Here is a 14,295-nt window from a genome sequence, read left to right on the forward strand (position 1 = left end):
CCCCCAAAAAACCTCCCCCATCCCCGGCTGGGCCGGCGTGCGCCAGTGAGACCCCGTGCGTTAAGGCTGCTTCTCTTTTTTATGATTATGGATTTTGTTTTCTACCTGTACCGGGAGCCTATGGATCACCCGATCGCAATTATAACCTTCCAGCCGTGCCGTGTTGTCGCTCTTCATCCAGCTGCCTGTGGGCACAGCCCCTTGGGGGGGGGGAAAGGGGGGGTGCTGGAATTGGGAAGGGGGGGGTCTCAGCACCCCCAGCCCTCCCTCTCCGTGTCCAGCCCCTTCCCCGTGCCCCCCCCCCCCCGGAGCCCTTTCCTATGAGCTGCCTTCTTTTACGCATTTTTTATCGTCCGCTCTCAACGCCGGTTTGCTACGGGGAGGGGGGGGTGCAGCAGAAATTGGGGGGGGGGGGGCTTTTCTAGGCAGCCTGCTCATGGGAAAGGGCACCCCTGCGCCTCCTCCATGTCCCCCCCCACCAACTCCTGCCCACAGCCTGGCCCCGTTGCATGCGTGCCCCCCCCACCCCGGGGTGCCCGAGCCTGGCTTGGACCCTTGGGTGCTGCCCGGCGCAGGGCTGGGGGGCAGTGGGAGCGCTCCCCCTGCTCCCACCCCAAATCCTAAAGCGTCCAGCCCCGGGGATTTGGCTTTTAGGTGCCCCACGGAGCCGAGCCGTGCCTGGGGGCTTCCCCCTGGGGCTGCTTTGCCCCCACATCGATGCTTCTCCCCCCTCTGTGTGCCTGCATGGGCTCAAGCACCTCTTTGGGGTTGGGGGGGGGACAAAGGGAGCACAGCACTCGCTGCCCTAACCCGCGTTTCACCACGTGCTTGTGCCTCCCGGGTTGGGGGTGCCGGTCCTGGGGCCCCCCCTTCCTCCCTTATAGGACCCCGTGGGGTCCCCAGGACGGATTGTGCCCGGGGACCCGGCCCGTGCCATGGTGTCCCCCCCCCAAATGCTGGGGGCTCGGGTCTCCTACAGCTCCTTGGGGACCCTCGCCACCCTTTTTTCGTGCCAGTGGGGTCGGCGTCGGCACCGGAGAGCTCCGTCCCCCTGCCCCGGGGTGTGGGGGGGGCACAGAGCTGAGCCCCCCCCCCTTGTTTTTGGGTAGAGCTGATGGGCAGCGTGGTACTTCTTTTTGTAAAGTGGTTTCTTTGTACTTGTTCATGGATACCTGCTTCTTTGGTTTCTCCACCGTATCTGTGATGTTTCTGTGTTCTGTCAAATAAATTATTCTAGTTTATTAAACTCAGAAAACAAACAAACAAACAAACAAAAAAACACCAAAAAAAAAAAAAAAAAGAAAGCTGAAAAAAACGCAGTCCCGGCGCCTGGACACTTCTCTTGGCTCAGGACAGGGGACCCAAACCAGTCCTGGGGGGTCTTTTCCAGCGTGGCACCCACTGGTGGTGCTGGGGAGGGAATTGGGGGGGTCCCTGCGTGCATCAACACCCACGGAAACCTCCCGCATCCCATGCTCAGCCCCAGTGTTCCCAGTTCCCTGCCTCTACGCCGGCACTGGGACACTCTTCTGGCCCCCCGCACTCAGCCTCTCCCTCTGCTGCCCCCCCCCAGCCCATTTTTTGGCTGTAGGGCTGTGCCCTGGCCTCCAAGCCGCGGGTAAATCCGGGCTCGCTGCCTGCCCTGGGCTCCCACCCGCTGCCCACGTGCGTTGGCTGCAGCAGGAGCCACAAATCGATGCCACCGCGCCCAAGGACACGCAGGGGAGCCCTGGCACAGCTCCTGACAGCCCCCTCCCACCCCAACAGCCTTGCTGCTCTCGGCTAACGCTGAATTTTTTGGTCGTTTGGGTGAGAAATGGTGAAAAGGACAGCAAATCGCCCTGCCCGGGCTCTGTGCCAGCGCAGACGAGGCATCGAAGCCGTGCGCCCCGCAGCACGAATGTCTGCGGCTCTCCATCATCTGGGGCACGTCCAAAACGAGCAGGATGGAGAGAAACAGCCCACGGCCATCCCTCGGGGTGCTGCTCCAGCCCCTCGGTGCCTTGGTGCCACCGCTGACCTTCCCACAGGCACATGGATGCTGCTGAGGGACCTGCGCCAAGGGGTTGGAGGGTTTGGAGCCAGCAGCGGGGACCGGGAGGAGATTTGGAAGCGAAGTGCAAGACCTTGGAGCACGGTGGGCTGCTGGAAAAAGGAGCTGGTGGTGCCTGTGGGCACTAAGAGCGAGCTGGGGACACTCCAGAGCCACATCTCCAGGAGCAGGAGACGTTTCCCAGCCTCCAGCTGCTGGGGGAAGGAGGAAAACCCCAGAAGCAGCTGTTAAACCCAGCCCAGGACAGCCCCTGTCCGTCTTCTCCCCACAAACACAGCCCAGCGGGGTGAGGGAGCGGCGCAGACCCACAAATCACCAAGCAAGCACGCCCTAAAAACGCCCAGGCGCCCTCCAAAAAGTGCTGCCAGCAGCAGTACTGCAAGCAGCAGCCCCGGTGTTGCACAAGACCCCAGCTGCACAGCCCCACACGTGACAATTCTGTGCGTGGCACTGGGCAGGCGTGCTGCTGGGGGGGCAGGAGGAAGCAGGACGGGGACACAAACCCGATAACCCCCCCCCCAGAACCCTCCCCTGCACAGCCCCAGCTGTTAGCACTTCACATTTTTGGCCATCTCCAGGCCTCTGGCGGAGCTGGTTGAAGCTGGACGAGGAGGCTGAAGTTATTTTGGGGGTAAAAACAACAAAAAAAAAAAAAAAGAGAGGAAGTTTAGATGACTAAACCCTGCTGTTGCTTAAGCACCATTTCCCTAGAAAGCCAAGCAAATTTGCTTCCCTCTCTGCACCAGGGGGACGTGAAGCAGGCTGGGCTCTGCTGCTCGCCAGCTCCTCCACCACGACCCCGAGGAGGAGACGGGGAGGAAGAGGAGGCAACAGGGAGGAAGAGGAGGCGATGGGGAGGAAGAAGAGGCTCAGGACCACAGGGCTCCCCTGGGGCTCGGTGCCCACCCATGGGTGAGCCCCTCTGATGGGTCCCCGGTGTTGCTGAAGACCCTCCAGGGGTGGAAAGGAGGACGGGGAATCCCTGCAGGAGCTCTCAGCTCCACCCGAGCCCTGCTGTTGGTGACGAAACAACCTCAGAGCTCCAGCAGGGAACATTTCGGGTGGCACCTGCCGGGAAGCTGGGATGGCCTGAGCTGGGAAAGAGCCCCTCTGTTTCATCACCGACACGGGAACAGGCTTCGGCGTTAGCACCTGCAGGGAAAGAGCTGTTGCCAGGACACGGCGCAGGTCGGAACATCGCATCCCCAACCTCTCCTCCACCCCCTGAAGCGCAGCCTCGGCCCCGGCTCACCTCCCTGTCCCCACCTGCCTCGCCTGTCCTCAAGCTGCTGCAGACACACGGCAAGGCAGGAAGCCCTTTGCACCTCTCCTCTGAGGAAGCAGAGCAGCGGTTCCTGGAGAAATAACCACATTTGGGGGTGTTTAGGGGCAAGAGGGGATGGCCAGCGCCGGGTGGAGGAGCAGAGGCAGAGCTGGTGCAAGATTTGTGTTGCCCACTCCAGCGTGAGCATCCCGCAGGGCTGGGGGCTGTTTTCCAGGTGAGCACCCCCTGTTCACTCACATCCTGCCCTCGGTGTTCAGGACAAGGGGCAGCAGGCTCCCTGTGCCCCCAGGCACCGCCTGGTAACAGGCAGGGACTGTACAAATCACCACCCGGCCTCCTCAGGCCCCAAAAAAAGCCACCCAAATTCAAACTTTTTGATGAAAAGAAAAGGCCCACAAGCTACGGAGGCCTTTTCCTAGGCCGGGTGCTCTCTGGTGACACAGGGGCAGGGCAGAACTCGCAGCAGGCCGGGGCGGAAAGGCTGTTCCTGTGCGGGCTGCGCCGCTGTCACCACGCTGCAGCTTCCTGTGGCAGAGGCCACGCACAAGTGCTGAAACACCAACACCCCGCGGGGCGTGCAGCCACCCCAGCGGTGCCTGGGGACGGAAACCGGGAGGTTAAACGTGCCCCCGAGCAGCCCGTTTCCTCAAATTGTACTCGCCCTTTTTTTTCTTTTTTATATCTATCTTCCTCGTTTGAAGGGCACGGCGCAAAACACGACGTGGGCGGGGGGATGAGCCGACAGCAGGATGTTCTCCGCTAGTGGACGCGGTGAGAACTACAGGCTGCCGCGCTTTGGAGGCTGGTAACCAGGAGAAGAAGTGACACGAGCAGAGTTCTTGCTATATTATATAAAAAAACAGTTCTTTATAGCCGTGTCTGTTAGCTATGGCTGTCTCAGAACAGTGACTTCAAGCAAATGGATAACCTCACAACCTCCCGGCCCACGCAGGCAGGCAGGAAACACCCAGCTCACCCAAAGCGTGACCTACCCACAGCCCCCGCAGGGCTGAACCCAGTCCCAAACGTGCAGGGAGCCATCGCTGGCTGCCGACAGCAAAGTTCTGGGTTTCTGCGGGTGCCACGTGTGCACCGTGACCCGGGGAGGGCCCTCGCTGCCAGCCGGGCCGCCGAATTTGTGGCCTCTGTGGACGAAGAGCGGCTCTGCCTCCCTGTCGGAGCGGTCCCAGCGCCGCGTGTCGTACACCTGCACGGTGCCATCAAAGCCTGGAATGAAAAGAGAGAAATGAGGGAGTCACCAGCTCAACCCCGGGCTCGCAGCTGCCTTCCCAACGGGGCTGGAAGAGCCCGGAGTGACAGCAGAGCAGCAGGAGTTTGGCTGAAGCTAACAGCGGGCAGGGAAAACGCGGCCAGATCCATGAGGACTGCACGTTCCCGAGTCTGGATTTGCCACGCTCAGGCCAGGAGACGGCCTGATGGATGCACACCCCGTGGTGGCCAGGCTGCCGCTGCCACTAGCCGTGTTTCCTAAGGCTTAGGGCAGAATTTGCTAAGGGTTTGGGGTCTTTTTTTTGGAGAAGGGAAGCTGCGAGCCCCCCCGGAGCTGATCCGGGCTTTGGGGTCCTGCAGCAGCTAAAGGTGAGCTGCGGGGGCTATCAGCTCACCTCTCCGATGCCTCTGAACAGCCACTCCCTGACCGGGGGGGGGTTAAAATACAGCTGGGCATGATGCAAAGCTCAAAACTTCCAGAAAAGGAACGTCTCAGCCCAGCAGCACGTACCTGAAACAGCCAGGCAGCCTTCCAGGGCAGGAGCCCAGGAGACGCACAGGAACTCTGCCCCGCAGCCAGGAGAGGGAATTCTGCACATGGCCGAGGCCAAAGGCTCGGAGATTTTCCTCACGTCTGCCAGGACGAGGTGCCCCCCGCTCGAGAGGCAAGCTACGGGCTGGGGGCTTAAATCAGAGCCAGGGGGTCCGTGGCCGACCCCCGCGCACCACCGCTCGCCACGAGGCGCCGAGGGGACGGCCGCAACCTCCACGGGGCTCTGGGGGTGCCGCACGTCAGCCAGCCCCAGCTGCCCCCCCGTGCAGCACAGCAGCAAGGTGTTGCAGTCCAGGAAGGCCACGCCGCTGAGCTCCTCGCTGCTTCTGGAAGCTAAAAAAAAAAAAGACAAGATTGTGGATTTCCAGCTTCTGGAAGCTGGGAAGGACAAGGATTTGGGACGTCGTGAGAGTATTGGCACATGTCTGAAGGCAGCCCAGCTAAGGAAATGTTTGCCACCCGAGCAGTTATCCTCGCCTCGCCCAAAATCCAGCTCTGCAAAGCCAGACAGGCTCAGGCTTGGTTTGGGTACCTGCCACGTAGACGTTTTTCTGTGATTCCACCTCCGTGATCCGGACGTTGTCGACTCTGGAGCCGTGAAGGACCCACGGGGCTTTGGTTGAAATCGTCGCGATTTTAGCCCAAGCCTGCCCAGTGCTATTTTCTGCAGGTATGGCACTTACAGGTTTGATAACATCTATTTCAAAAGAGAGATAAGCAGCTGTAAAACACGCCAGGAAGCGAGCAATCCGCAAGACCAAGTTGCTTCACAGAGACACCTTGCAACCTGCTACGCCAACGAGAAATCAAATTACAACTTTGTCTCCAGAATTAAACCACGTTTTCCAACCCATCCAGCAAGGACCGCCACCAAACCCTGGGAAATCGAGGAAAACCCGTAAAAAGCTGTGAATCAAGGTGTTTATTTTCAGCAGAAAAGAAAATTCGAGTAGCACTTTGTACTTCCTTTTCTGGTGGTGTTTCACAAGAAGAGACAGAACAACGTCAAGCCTCTCCTAGAAGCAGGCGTGGAGAGCTGAGCTGGCTCACGGTGCCCCCCAAAAGGTGACGTGTGGGGCAAATTTATTTCTTACCCCCAAATTATTCAGGGAATCTCGTGCTAAGCACACAAGTGGGATTTTTATTTACGTAAGAGCTCACAGATAAGAGAAGGTGGAAAGCCACAGCACCAGGCCAAAACCACCTGACTCCCTTCTGAGGTTTGGGCTGTGGGGTGAACACCTTTCCAAGCCGTCGTGCCGTTCCCAAACCCTTGCCACACGAGGACACTCACTCACTGAGCAGGACTGGGATTTTTCTCCCCATTTTACCCCCGAGAAGCAGAGGAAGCTGGAGATGCTGACACGCAGTCTACGCTGAGAAACTACTCACATCAGAAGCGTGTGCCCTTACCCGAGTCCTCTCCTGACACCTGCCAGACGTGGAGGGAGCTGTCAGGTGGGCCGCTCGTCACCAGCAAGCTACGGGAACAAGAAGAACCCCACAAGGCTCATCGGGGGCAGAGAACAGCCTTCCTCCCCCTCCCAAACAACCTGGTGAGGCCCAGCCTGGCTGTGCAGGAGCCATCAGGGCTGCAGTTTCACAACTCCTCACACCAGGGCGATCTGTGCAGCCCAGCCCCAGGCGATGGCATTTAATTAGCACATTTCCCAAAAGCTCTAGACTAGGAACGAGGCAGAGAGCCCCGGAGCAGCACCGGGGGCTGGTGTAGGAGGTGAGAGCTGAGCAACTGATATGAATCAGCCAGAGGGAAGCTCGTTTGCTACAACCAGCACCAGCCAAAGCCTCCTGAACCTGCGTCCGCAGGAACCTGCAGAGCAGAGGCAGCCACCACCTGCTCTGCCTGTTGGGCACCTCCAAATCCAGAAGGAAAGGATGGAAAAAGGCAGCGCAGGGAAACCACGCAGCCCTCCCCTGCTCACAAGTGAGGTAGGGAGGGATCCCTGGTGACCACCACGATCTCAGCAGCCCCTGCTGCTCGCTTCTTGTAACCCAGCTCCAACATTCCAGCGGCCTGTGCCGACAGTTTCAGCTTCCCTGCTACAGGGAGTGCTCTAAAAGCACCCAGGAATGAAGAGGTGCAAACATTCGCCAATATTCCTCCTGGCAGAAGTCACCAGGCTCCTCTCCACCACTTGTTTTCTCCTCTGCTAGGACCCCGTGCCCATACCTGGTGTCTGGCACGTGCTTCAGGCTGTACACCGGGCGGCTGGAAAACCCACCGCATTCCACCTTGAAGTCTCTCTCTGGACACAGGCCCTGGAAATCAGAGGAAAAGTCATTTCTTCAAGTTAATGCTGCATAAAGCCAGGTCAGTTAACACAAAAAAAAAGACAGAGGCATGAGAGACATTCTGGCATGGCAGAGCTCTTGCCTGTCCACTAAACGCTTCTTCCAACAGGAGCTACAAAGCTGAGGGATCCTTGATAATAGGGGAAAAAATACAGATATAAAAGCTGAAGGATCCTTGATGATAGGGGAAAAAATACAGATAAAGCTTGTGCCAAGCACTCTGCCCGGGTTTGCTGCTGGCTGTGCGTGCTTGGCCAAACACCACCTCTTATTTTAGCTCAGACACCACCTAATCACGAGCCAATATCGCTGTTCAGCAGCACGGTTCCCCAGGCTCAGGCATCTCAGCCTGTCCCTTCTTTGTTTTCCCGGGTCTCCTCACGTCTCCTCTTTCCCCAGGAAAATCTTTCACTCACACATCTGGAGATGGAGCTTCCACAGCACACGCTGTCCGCAGGGCAGCAGGATTTCACAACCAGACTGCCAACATGACCTACCCGAGCTGGACAGCAGCCGGGTGGTCAACGCACTTCAGATTCTGGTCAGAAACTGCTCCAAAGCTGGCCAAAACACTCTGGGTTTGGGATGCCACCCCAGCCGCAGCACCCACCTGGGTCTCCTTCGCCTGCAAGGTCGGCGGGGGCAGCAGCTGCAGGATCTCATTTCTGTCAGAGTTCCCGTACCCAGCCACACAAACACCTGTGGGGTGAGGAACCAGGGTCACAGTGAGTGATCCCCTCACCACACCCACCTTGGGCCAGACCCCTGCATTGCAGCACGACCCCAGGACGAACCCCGGTACGTCCCCAGCCCCTTGTCTCCCCTTTTCTCCCCACAGGACCCCAGTGCAGCCCCTCTCCCACTTCCCCAGCCTCCCAGCCTGGTGATGCAGCCCCCATTCTCCCCTCAGGACCCCAGCACAGCCTGGCCAGGCCTCCCTCAACCCCCAGCCCCTAGCCTGGCCCCCCAGAACCCCTGCCTGGCCCCCCAGAACCCCTGCCTGGCCCCCCAGAACCCCTGCCTGGCCCCCCAGAACCCCTGCCCGGCCCCCCAGAACCCCTGCCCGGCCCCTCAGGACCCCTGCCCGGCCCCTCAGGACCCCTGCCCGGCCCCCCCAGCCCCTCCCCCCCACACTCACGGTTCCCCAGGGCCCATTCGATGACGCGGGTGGGAGCCTGGAGCTCGAAGGTGTGGAGATCCTCGTACCTGCGGGGACAGGGGGCTGCTGAGGGGGGGGGGGAGGCTGAGGCTTGGGGGGTGGGGGTAGGCCGGGGAGGGGGAAGAGGCCTGAGGGGGCAGGGAGAGGCTGGGGAGAGGAGGCTGAAGGCCCAGGGCCCGTCTCACAGGCGCAGGGAGCTCAGCAGCCATTCGTCTTCTTCTTCATCATCTTCTCCTTCTTCTTCTTCTTCATCTTCTTCTTCCTCCTCCTCCTCTTCCTCCTCCTCACCACCAGCCCCCGCCGCCTCCATAGCAACGCCCGCCCGTCGCGGCCCTGTGACGTCACGCCCCGTCGCGCGGCAGTGACGTCACACCCAGGGAGGCGGGAAGACGGGCGCGGCTCCCCCGGGGTCGGTGGCGGGCGGCTGGCGCCGGCCGGGATGGGAGGGGCGGGGGTGGGGGTGGGGGCATGGGCGCTGCTCACAAACATGTCGGGATCTGGAGCTTTGGGGTCCTTCATAGACACTGCAGTGCCCCCAGCTACGTGTCCTGGTCACAGATGGTGCAGTACCCACAGCTCTATGTCCCACCATGCCCGCTGCTATGTGTCCCTTCACAAACACCTCAATATTCCCCTCTTACAAACACCACAATTCCCCCAGCTATGTGTCCCTTCACAAACACCTCAATATTCCCCTTCACAAACACCTCAATATTCCCCTCTTACAAACACCACAATGCCCCCAGCTATGTGTCCCTTCACAAACACCTCAATATTCCCCTTCACAAACACCTCAATATTCCCCTCTTACAAACACCACAATGCCCATAGCTATGTGTCCCTTCACAAACACAATACCCACAGTTATGTGTCTCTTCACAAACACTGCAGTGCCCACAGCTATGTCCCTTCACAGACACCACCATGCCCAAGGCTATGTGTCCCTTCATAAACACATCAATATCCACAGCTATATTACATGTCTGTCCCCTCTTATAAACACAATACTCACAGCTCTGTGTCCCTTCACAGACACTGCAGTGCCCCTGATATATATCCCTTCATAAATACCTCAATATTCCCCTCTTACAAACACCACAATACCCACAGGTACGTGCCCCTTCACAAACACCCCAGTGCCCACAGCTATATATTCCTTCACAGACACTGAAGGAACTTCCTGCAGTGCCCACTGCTTTATGTCCCTTCACAAACACCTCAATATCCACAGCTATATGTCTGTCCCCTCTTATAAACACAATACTCACAGCTATGCGTCCTTTCACAAACACCCCAGTGCCCACAGCTATGTCCTCTTCACTGACACCGCAGGGCCCACGGCTATATGTCCCTTCACAAACACCTCAATATTCCCCTTACAACACCACAATACCCACAGCCTTCACAAACACAATACCCAGAACTCTGCGTCCCTTCACAAACACCCCAGTTCCCACAGCTATATGTTCTGTTCAGAGACACTGCAGTGACCACGGCTATACATGTGTGTCCCTTCACAAACACCTCAATATCCACAGCTATATTTTATGTCTGTCCCGTCTTAAAAACACAATACTCACAGCTATGTGTTCCTTCGCAAACTCCGCAATACCCACAGCTATGTGCCCCTTCACAAACACTGCAGTGCCCACAGCTCTATGTCCTGTTCACAGACACCAAAGTGCCCACAGCTCTATGTCCCTTCACAGACACCTCAATATCCACAGCTATATTATGTCTGTCCCCTCTTAAAAACACAATACTCACAGCTGTGTCCCCTCACAAACACAATACCCACAGCTATGTGTCCCTTCACAAACACCGCAGTGCCCACAGCTATATGTCCCTTCACAAACACTTCGATATCCACAGCTATGTGTTTTTCCCCTCTTATAAACAATACTCACAGCTATGTCTCCCTTCTCAAACTCCACAGTGCCCACAGCTATATGTCCCTTCACAGACACTGCAGTGCCCCTGATATATATCCCTTCACAAACACCTCAATATTCCCCTCTAACAGACACCAATATACCCACAGCTCTGTGTCCCTTCACAAACACCCCAGTGCCAACAGCTATATGTCCTGTTCATAGGCACTGCAGTTATATGTGTCCTCTTCATAAACACTACAGTGCCCATGGCCGTATGTCCTTCTCACAAACACCACGGTATCACAGAATCCCCAAATGGCCGAGGTTGGCAGGGACCTCTGAAGATCATCTAGCTCACCCCCCTGCCAAGCAGGATCACCTAGAGCACCTTGCACAGGATGGCACCCAGGCGGGTTTTGAATATCTCCAGAGAAGGAGACTGCACAGCCTTTCTGGGCAACCTGTCCCAGTGCTCTGTCACCCTCCCAGTACAGAAGTCCCCCCTCATATTGAGCCGTAACCTCCTGTATTTCAGTTTGTGCCCGTTGCCTCTCATCCTGTCACTGGGCCCTACTGAAAAGAGACCAGCTCCATGCTCTTGCCACCTCACCTCAGATATTTATACACATTAATGAGGTCTCCCCTCAGTCTTTGCTTTTCCAGGCTAAGCAGGCCCAGTTCTCTCAGCCTGTCCTTCTACATCAAGTGCTCCAGTCCTCTCATCATCTTCATAGCCCTCCTCTGGACTCGATCCAGTAGCTCCATGTCCCTCTTGTGCTGGGGAGCCCAAAACTGGACATACGCTCCCCACCAGGGCTGAGTAGAGGGGCAGGATCACCTCCCTTGACCTGCTGGCAACACTTCTGAATGCAGCCCAAGATATTGTCGGCCTTCTTGGCCCAAAACAACTTGTGGTCAGCCTGCTGCCCACCAGGATTCCTAGGTCCCTCTCTGCAAAGCTGCTCTCCAGCAGGTCAGCCCCCAGCCTGTACTGGTGCTTGGGTTTATTCCCCTCTAGGTGCAGGACCCTCGAGGTGAAGGTTGGGATAAATTCAGAAGCCTGCCAAGTCCTTATGAGCTGCAAACCCAGCATAACCTCTGCCCTTTACACCAGTTCCTCTGTGTGTAATGTGAGGGTTATGCACTGGTTTCCAGCCAGCACTTCCTTACTGGTGTTGCTGTTTTTGTTTTTGACAAAGACGTCAGTCGTCGTTAAGTACTTTGCTATTTTCCTGCCAGAAGTGCTGTGTGTTACCACAGATTTTGGTGCCCGTGCCAAGAGGATGCTGTCCGAATGGAGACGGCAGAGCTGGGCCTCGCCGTGAGCTGACTGTGTCAGAAGATGGTCGATTTCTCCCCAGTAAATTCATTTATTCAAGCACAAGTTCTGATCAGATGCCAGGGGTTTGGAGCTTGCTTCCAGCTGTGGGCTCGCTGTCTGTAGCAGTGGTGCTTCGGGATCACTCGTGATAATTTGAAGCTTGTTGAGCATACAGATTATTGTGCTTTTTCAGTCTTCTGGCCAGGTTTTAGCTGGCACGCATGGTGCCGTGAGGCAAGCAGTGCCTATTTTCTGTAACACTGCAAGGTGGCAGCCTACGGCTTCGGAGGTGGCTGTGCAGTAATCAGATAAACACTGCTTCTACACAAATCCATCTGAACGTGAACCTTTTAATCTGTACAGTGTCTCCTATATTATCTGATGTTCTGTTGCCATTTATTTTCCCCTCGCTTTTCAGCCCGCCGTCAATGCCAGTCCTGCACCAGTTGTCAGAGGAAGGAGGATGATTTGGGTGATTTTCTGGGACCTTGGTGTCCTCGGAGAGGTGGCAGGACACCCCGGGTGACACGATCCCTTCAGGCTGCTGCAGTCTGGGTGAGCTGTGCCATCTGAACTCTGTGCTTGGGGCTGTCAGTACAGAATTGAGCAAGAAAGAAGCAACAAGAGAAGGTAGAAAGGCAGAAAAGCCGTGAAAACAAGGACCAAAAGCCAGACCCCTGCCTTTGGCCAAAAGGCACTGCAAGCAGGGAGTGGATCTGGTTGACACTTCTCACCTGTGGTTACATTCCTGAAATCTCCACTTTGTCACTTTGAGATACGCTGGTATTTATTGTATTTTGTTTGGAGAAAGAGTGGCAAGAATTTTCATATACAGAGGAAAAGGTTTTTCATTCACATTATTTTTGTAAAATACTTGAACAGTCTCAAATTCGGTAAGAACCTTGTCTTACCTATTCTTTCTACATGCTATGATTCAAGAATTAAAATTTGATGTAGCATCTTGTGAAGAATCTGAAAGAGGACTCTGATTTTTTTTTTTTATTTTATTTTTTATATGAACCTGCTTAGATTAAATTTAAATTAAAGCTGTAATAATATCAGCTGCACTTGAGAATACAAGAGGTGCGGCAGTCAGTGGGTTCAGAGCTCATCCCTTCATCACCTTGTCCTGTTAACTTTCTTCTCATTTGCATTTATTTTTATTTATTTATTTATATTTGTATTTATTAGCTGCAGGACAGGAGCTTAGCCTGAGCTGGACAACTGCCCATGTGGGCGCACAGTGCAATTCCAGCAGGACGTGAGGGCAGAGAGGAGGAGAAATGGGAAAGGAAAGGGTGAGAGCCTGGCAAAGTGAAGGAGACTCAGAGCACACACCAGCCTTAGCTGCTTCTCCCTGCCCACAGACTCAGCACTGTTTCAGGGTTTGGGCAGCCTCGGAGACACGTAGGTTGGGGAAGAAAACTGTGAAAGGACCCAGGAATGGAAATGCTGAGTGTGAGACCTGACATACTCTCTAAATGAGATGAGATGGTATTTGCCTGCTGGATGTCGAAGCCGTCTTCAGTCTGAATGGTACACAGTAGTTATTCACAAGGATAAAAATACTATTTCCAGTTACTATTCCTATAGAAAAGCCACCCTTGGAAGCTTGAAAAGAGGCACAGAACATTATTTGGCCTTAATTCCCGGTAGCTTTTCCACACAAACAGGGATTTGTCCCCACGTGGAGTGCACACATGTGTGTGCAGCCCCACATGGACTGCTGCTGTTGCTGGACCCCAGAAATTGCTTAAATTGGAAGGGATTTTGAAGGAACAATGCTGCAGGGTAACACCTTTTGTATTAATGAAGTGTTGCCCACTTGTGTTCCAGTTTTGGCACGGCTGAAGCAAGGACCTTGGTGGATCAGAAGAGCCTGGCAGTGCCACCCGAGGAGTTTGAGTCTGCTGTGCAGATCCACAGATCAGCCCTTCCTCAGAAGTGGAACAGCACGGGGTGAAATCTTCAGCTTTCATGGCCAGGAAGAAACACGAACAAAGCAAAATGAGCAGCTCTTGAGGTCTGGGTATTTCTGGGAAAACTCTTCCAGAGCTCGAGAGAGCCCTGAGTCTGCAGGCACCGTGTGGGATTAGCTGCCATGAGCATTGCCCCAGATGGTGATGCAGAAAATGACATGCACTTGCATATGTGGAAAAAATCCTCCCATCAGTTAAACAAGGCTTTCCTGAGAATTGCTACTGTCATGCACAAGTGATATCTGTGGGCAGATACTCGTTTTTATCACACTTTGAGTGCAGGGGGAAGGAGCTTGGCAATCTGTGATCCACATGCAGGATGCCAGCTGACCTCGAGGGCCAAACTCCGCTGCTGGGAGCTGAGCCTGGCTGCTGAGCCCCACAAAAAAAGCTCAGCGAACCCCTCCTGAGGAGTCAAATCCTTGGTTTTGTGAAATCTGGAGCCGCTGCTTTCAGCTCTGTTCTCTGAACTCGCGAGAGAAATCACCTCCTTTCTGATCCTGAATCTTCACGTGGGGAGATGTCAGA

At 55.8% G+C, this 14,295-nt stretch overlaps 1 protein-coding gene across 1 annotated transcript; it reads right to left on the minus strand.

Moving 5' to 3' along the window:
• Window positions 1–4,071: 4,071 nt before the first annotated feature.
• WDR73 (WD repeat domain 73) lies at window positions 4,072–8,912 on the minus strand. The gene is made up of 9 exons (XM_084287986.1): window positions 8,779–8,912; window positions 8,573–8,640; window positions 8,045–8,133; window positions 7,313–7,401; window positions 6,535–6,602; window positions 5,654–5,818; window positions 5,080–5,454; window positions 4,331–4,565; window positions 4,072–4,180 (listed from the first exon to the last, which is right to left on the minus strand). The coding sequence occupies exons 1-9, from the start codon at window positions 8,901–8,903 to the stop codon at window positions 4,117–4,119; spliced, it is 1,278 nt and encodes a 425-aa protein (XP_084144112.1). The 5' UTR covers window positions 8,904–8,912; the 3' UTR covers window positions 4,072–4,116.
• Between the last annotated feature and the right edge of the window lie 5,383 nt (window positions 8,913–14,295).

The sequence above is a fragment of the Netta rufina genome (assembly GCF_964035555.1).
Source record: "Netta rufina genome assembly, chromosome: 1".
Classification (NCBI taxonomy): Eukaryota; Metazoa; Chordata; class Aves; order Anseriformes; family Anatidae; genus Netta; species Netta rufina.

Excerpts from the sequence above, each read along its gene's own strand:
- WDR73 (XM_084287986.1), bottom strand. The coding sequence starts at position 8,903 with ATGGAGGCGGCGGGGGCTGGTGGTGAGGAGGAGGAAGAGGAGGAGGAG. Across the intron at positions 6,603-7,312 it reads AAGCACGTGCCAGACACCAG|CTTGCTGGTGACGAGCGGCC; the intron begins GTATGGGCACGG and ends TTGTTCCCGTAG. Across the intron at positions 5,455-5,653 it reads GAAAAACGTCTACGTGGCAG|CTTCCAGAAGCAGCGAGGAG; the intron begins GTACCCAAACCA and ends TTTTTTTTTTAG.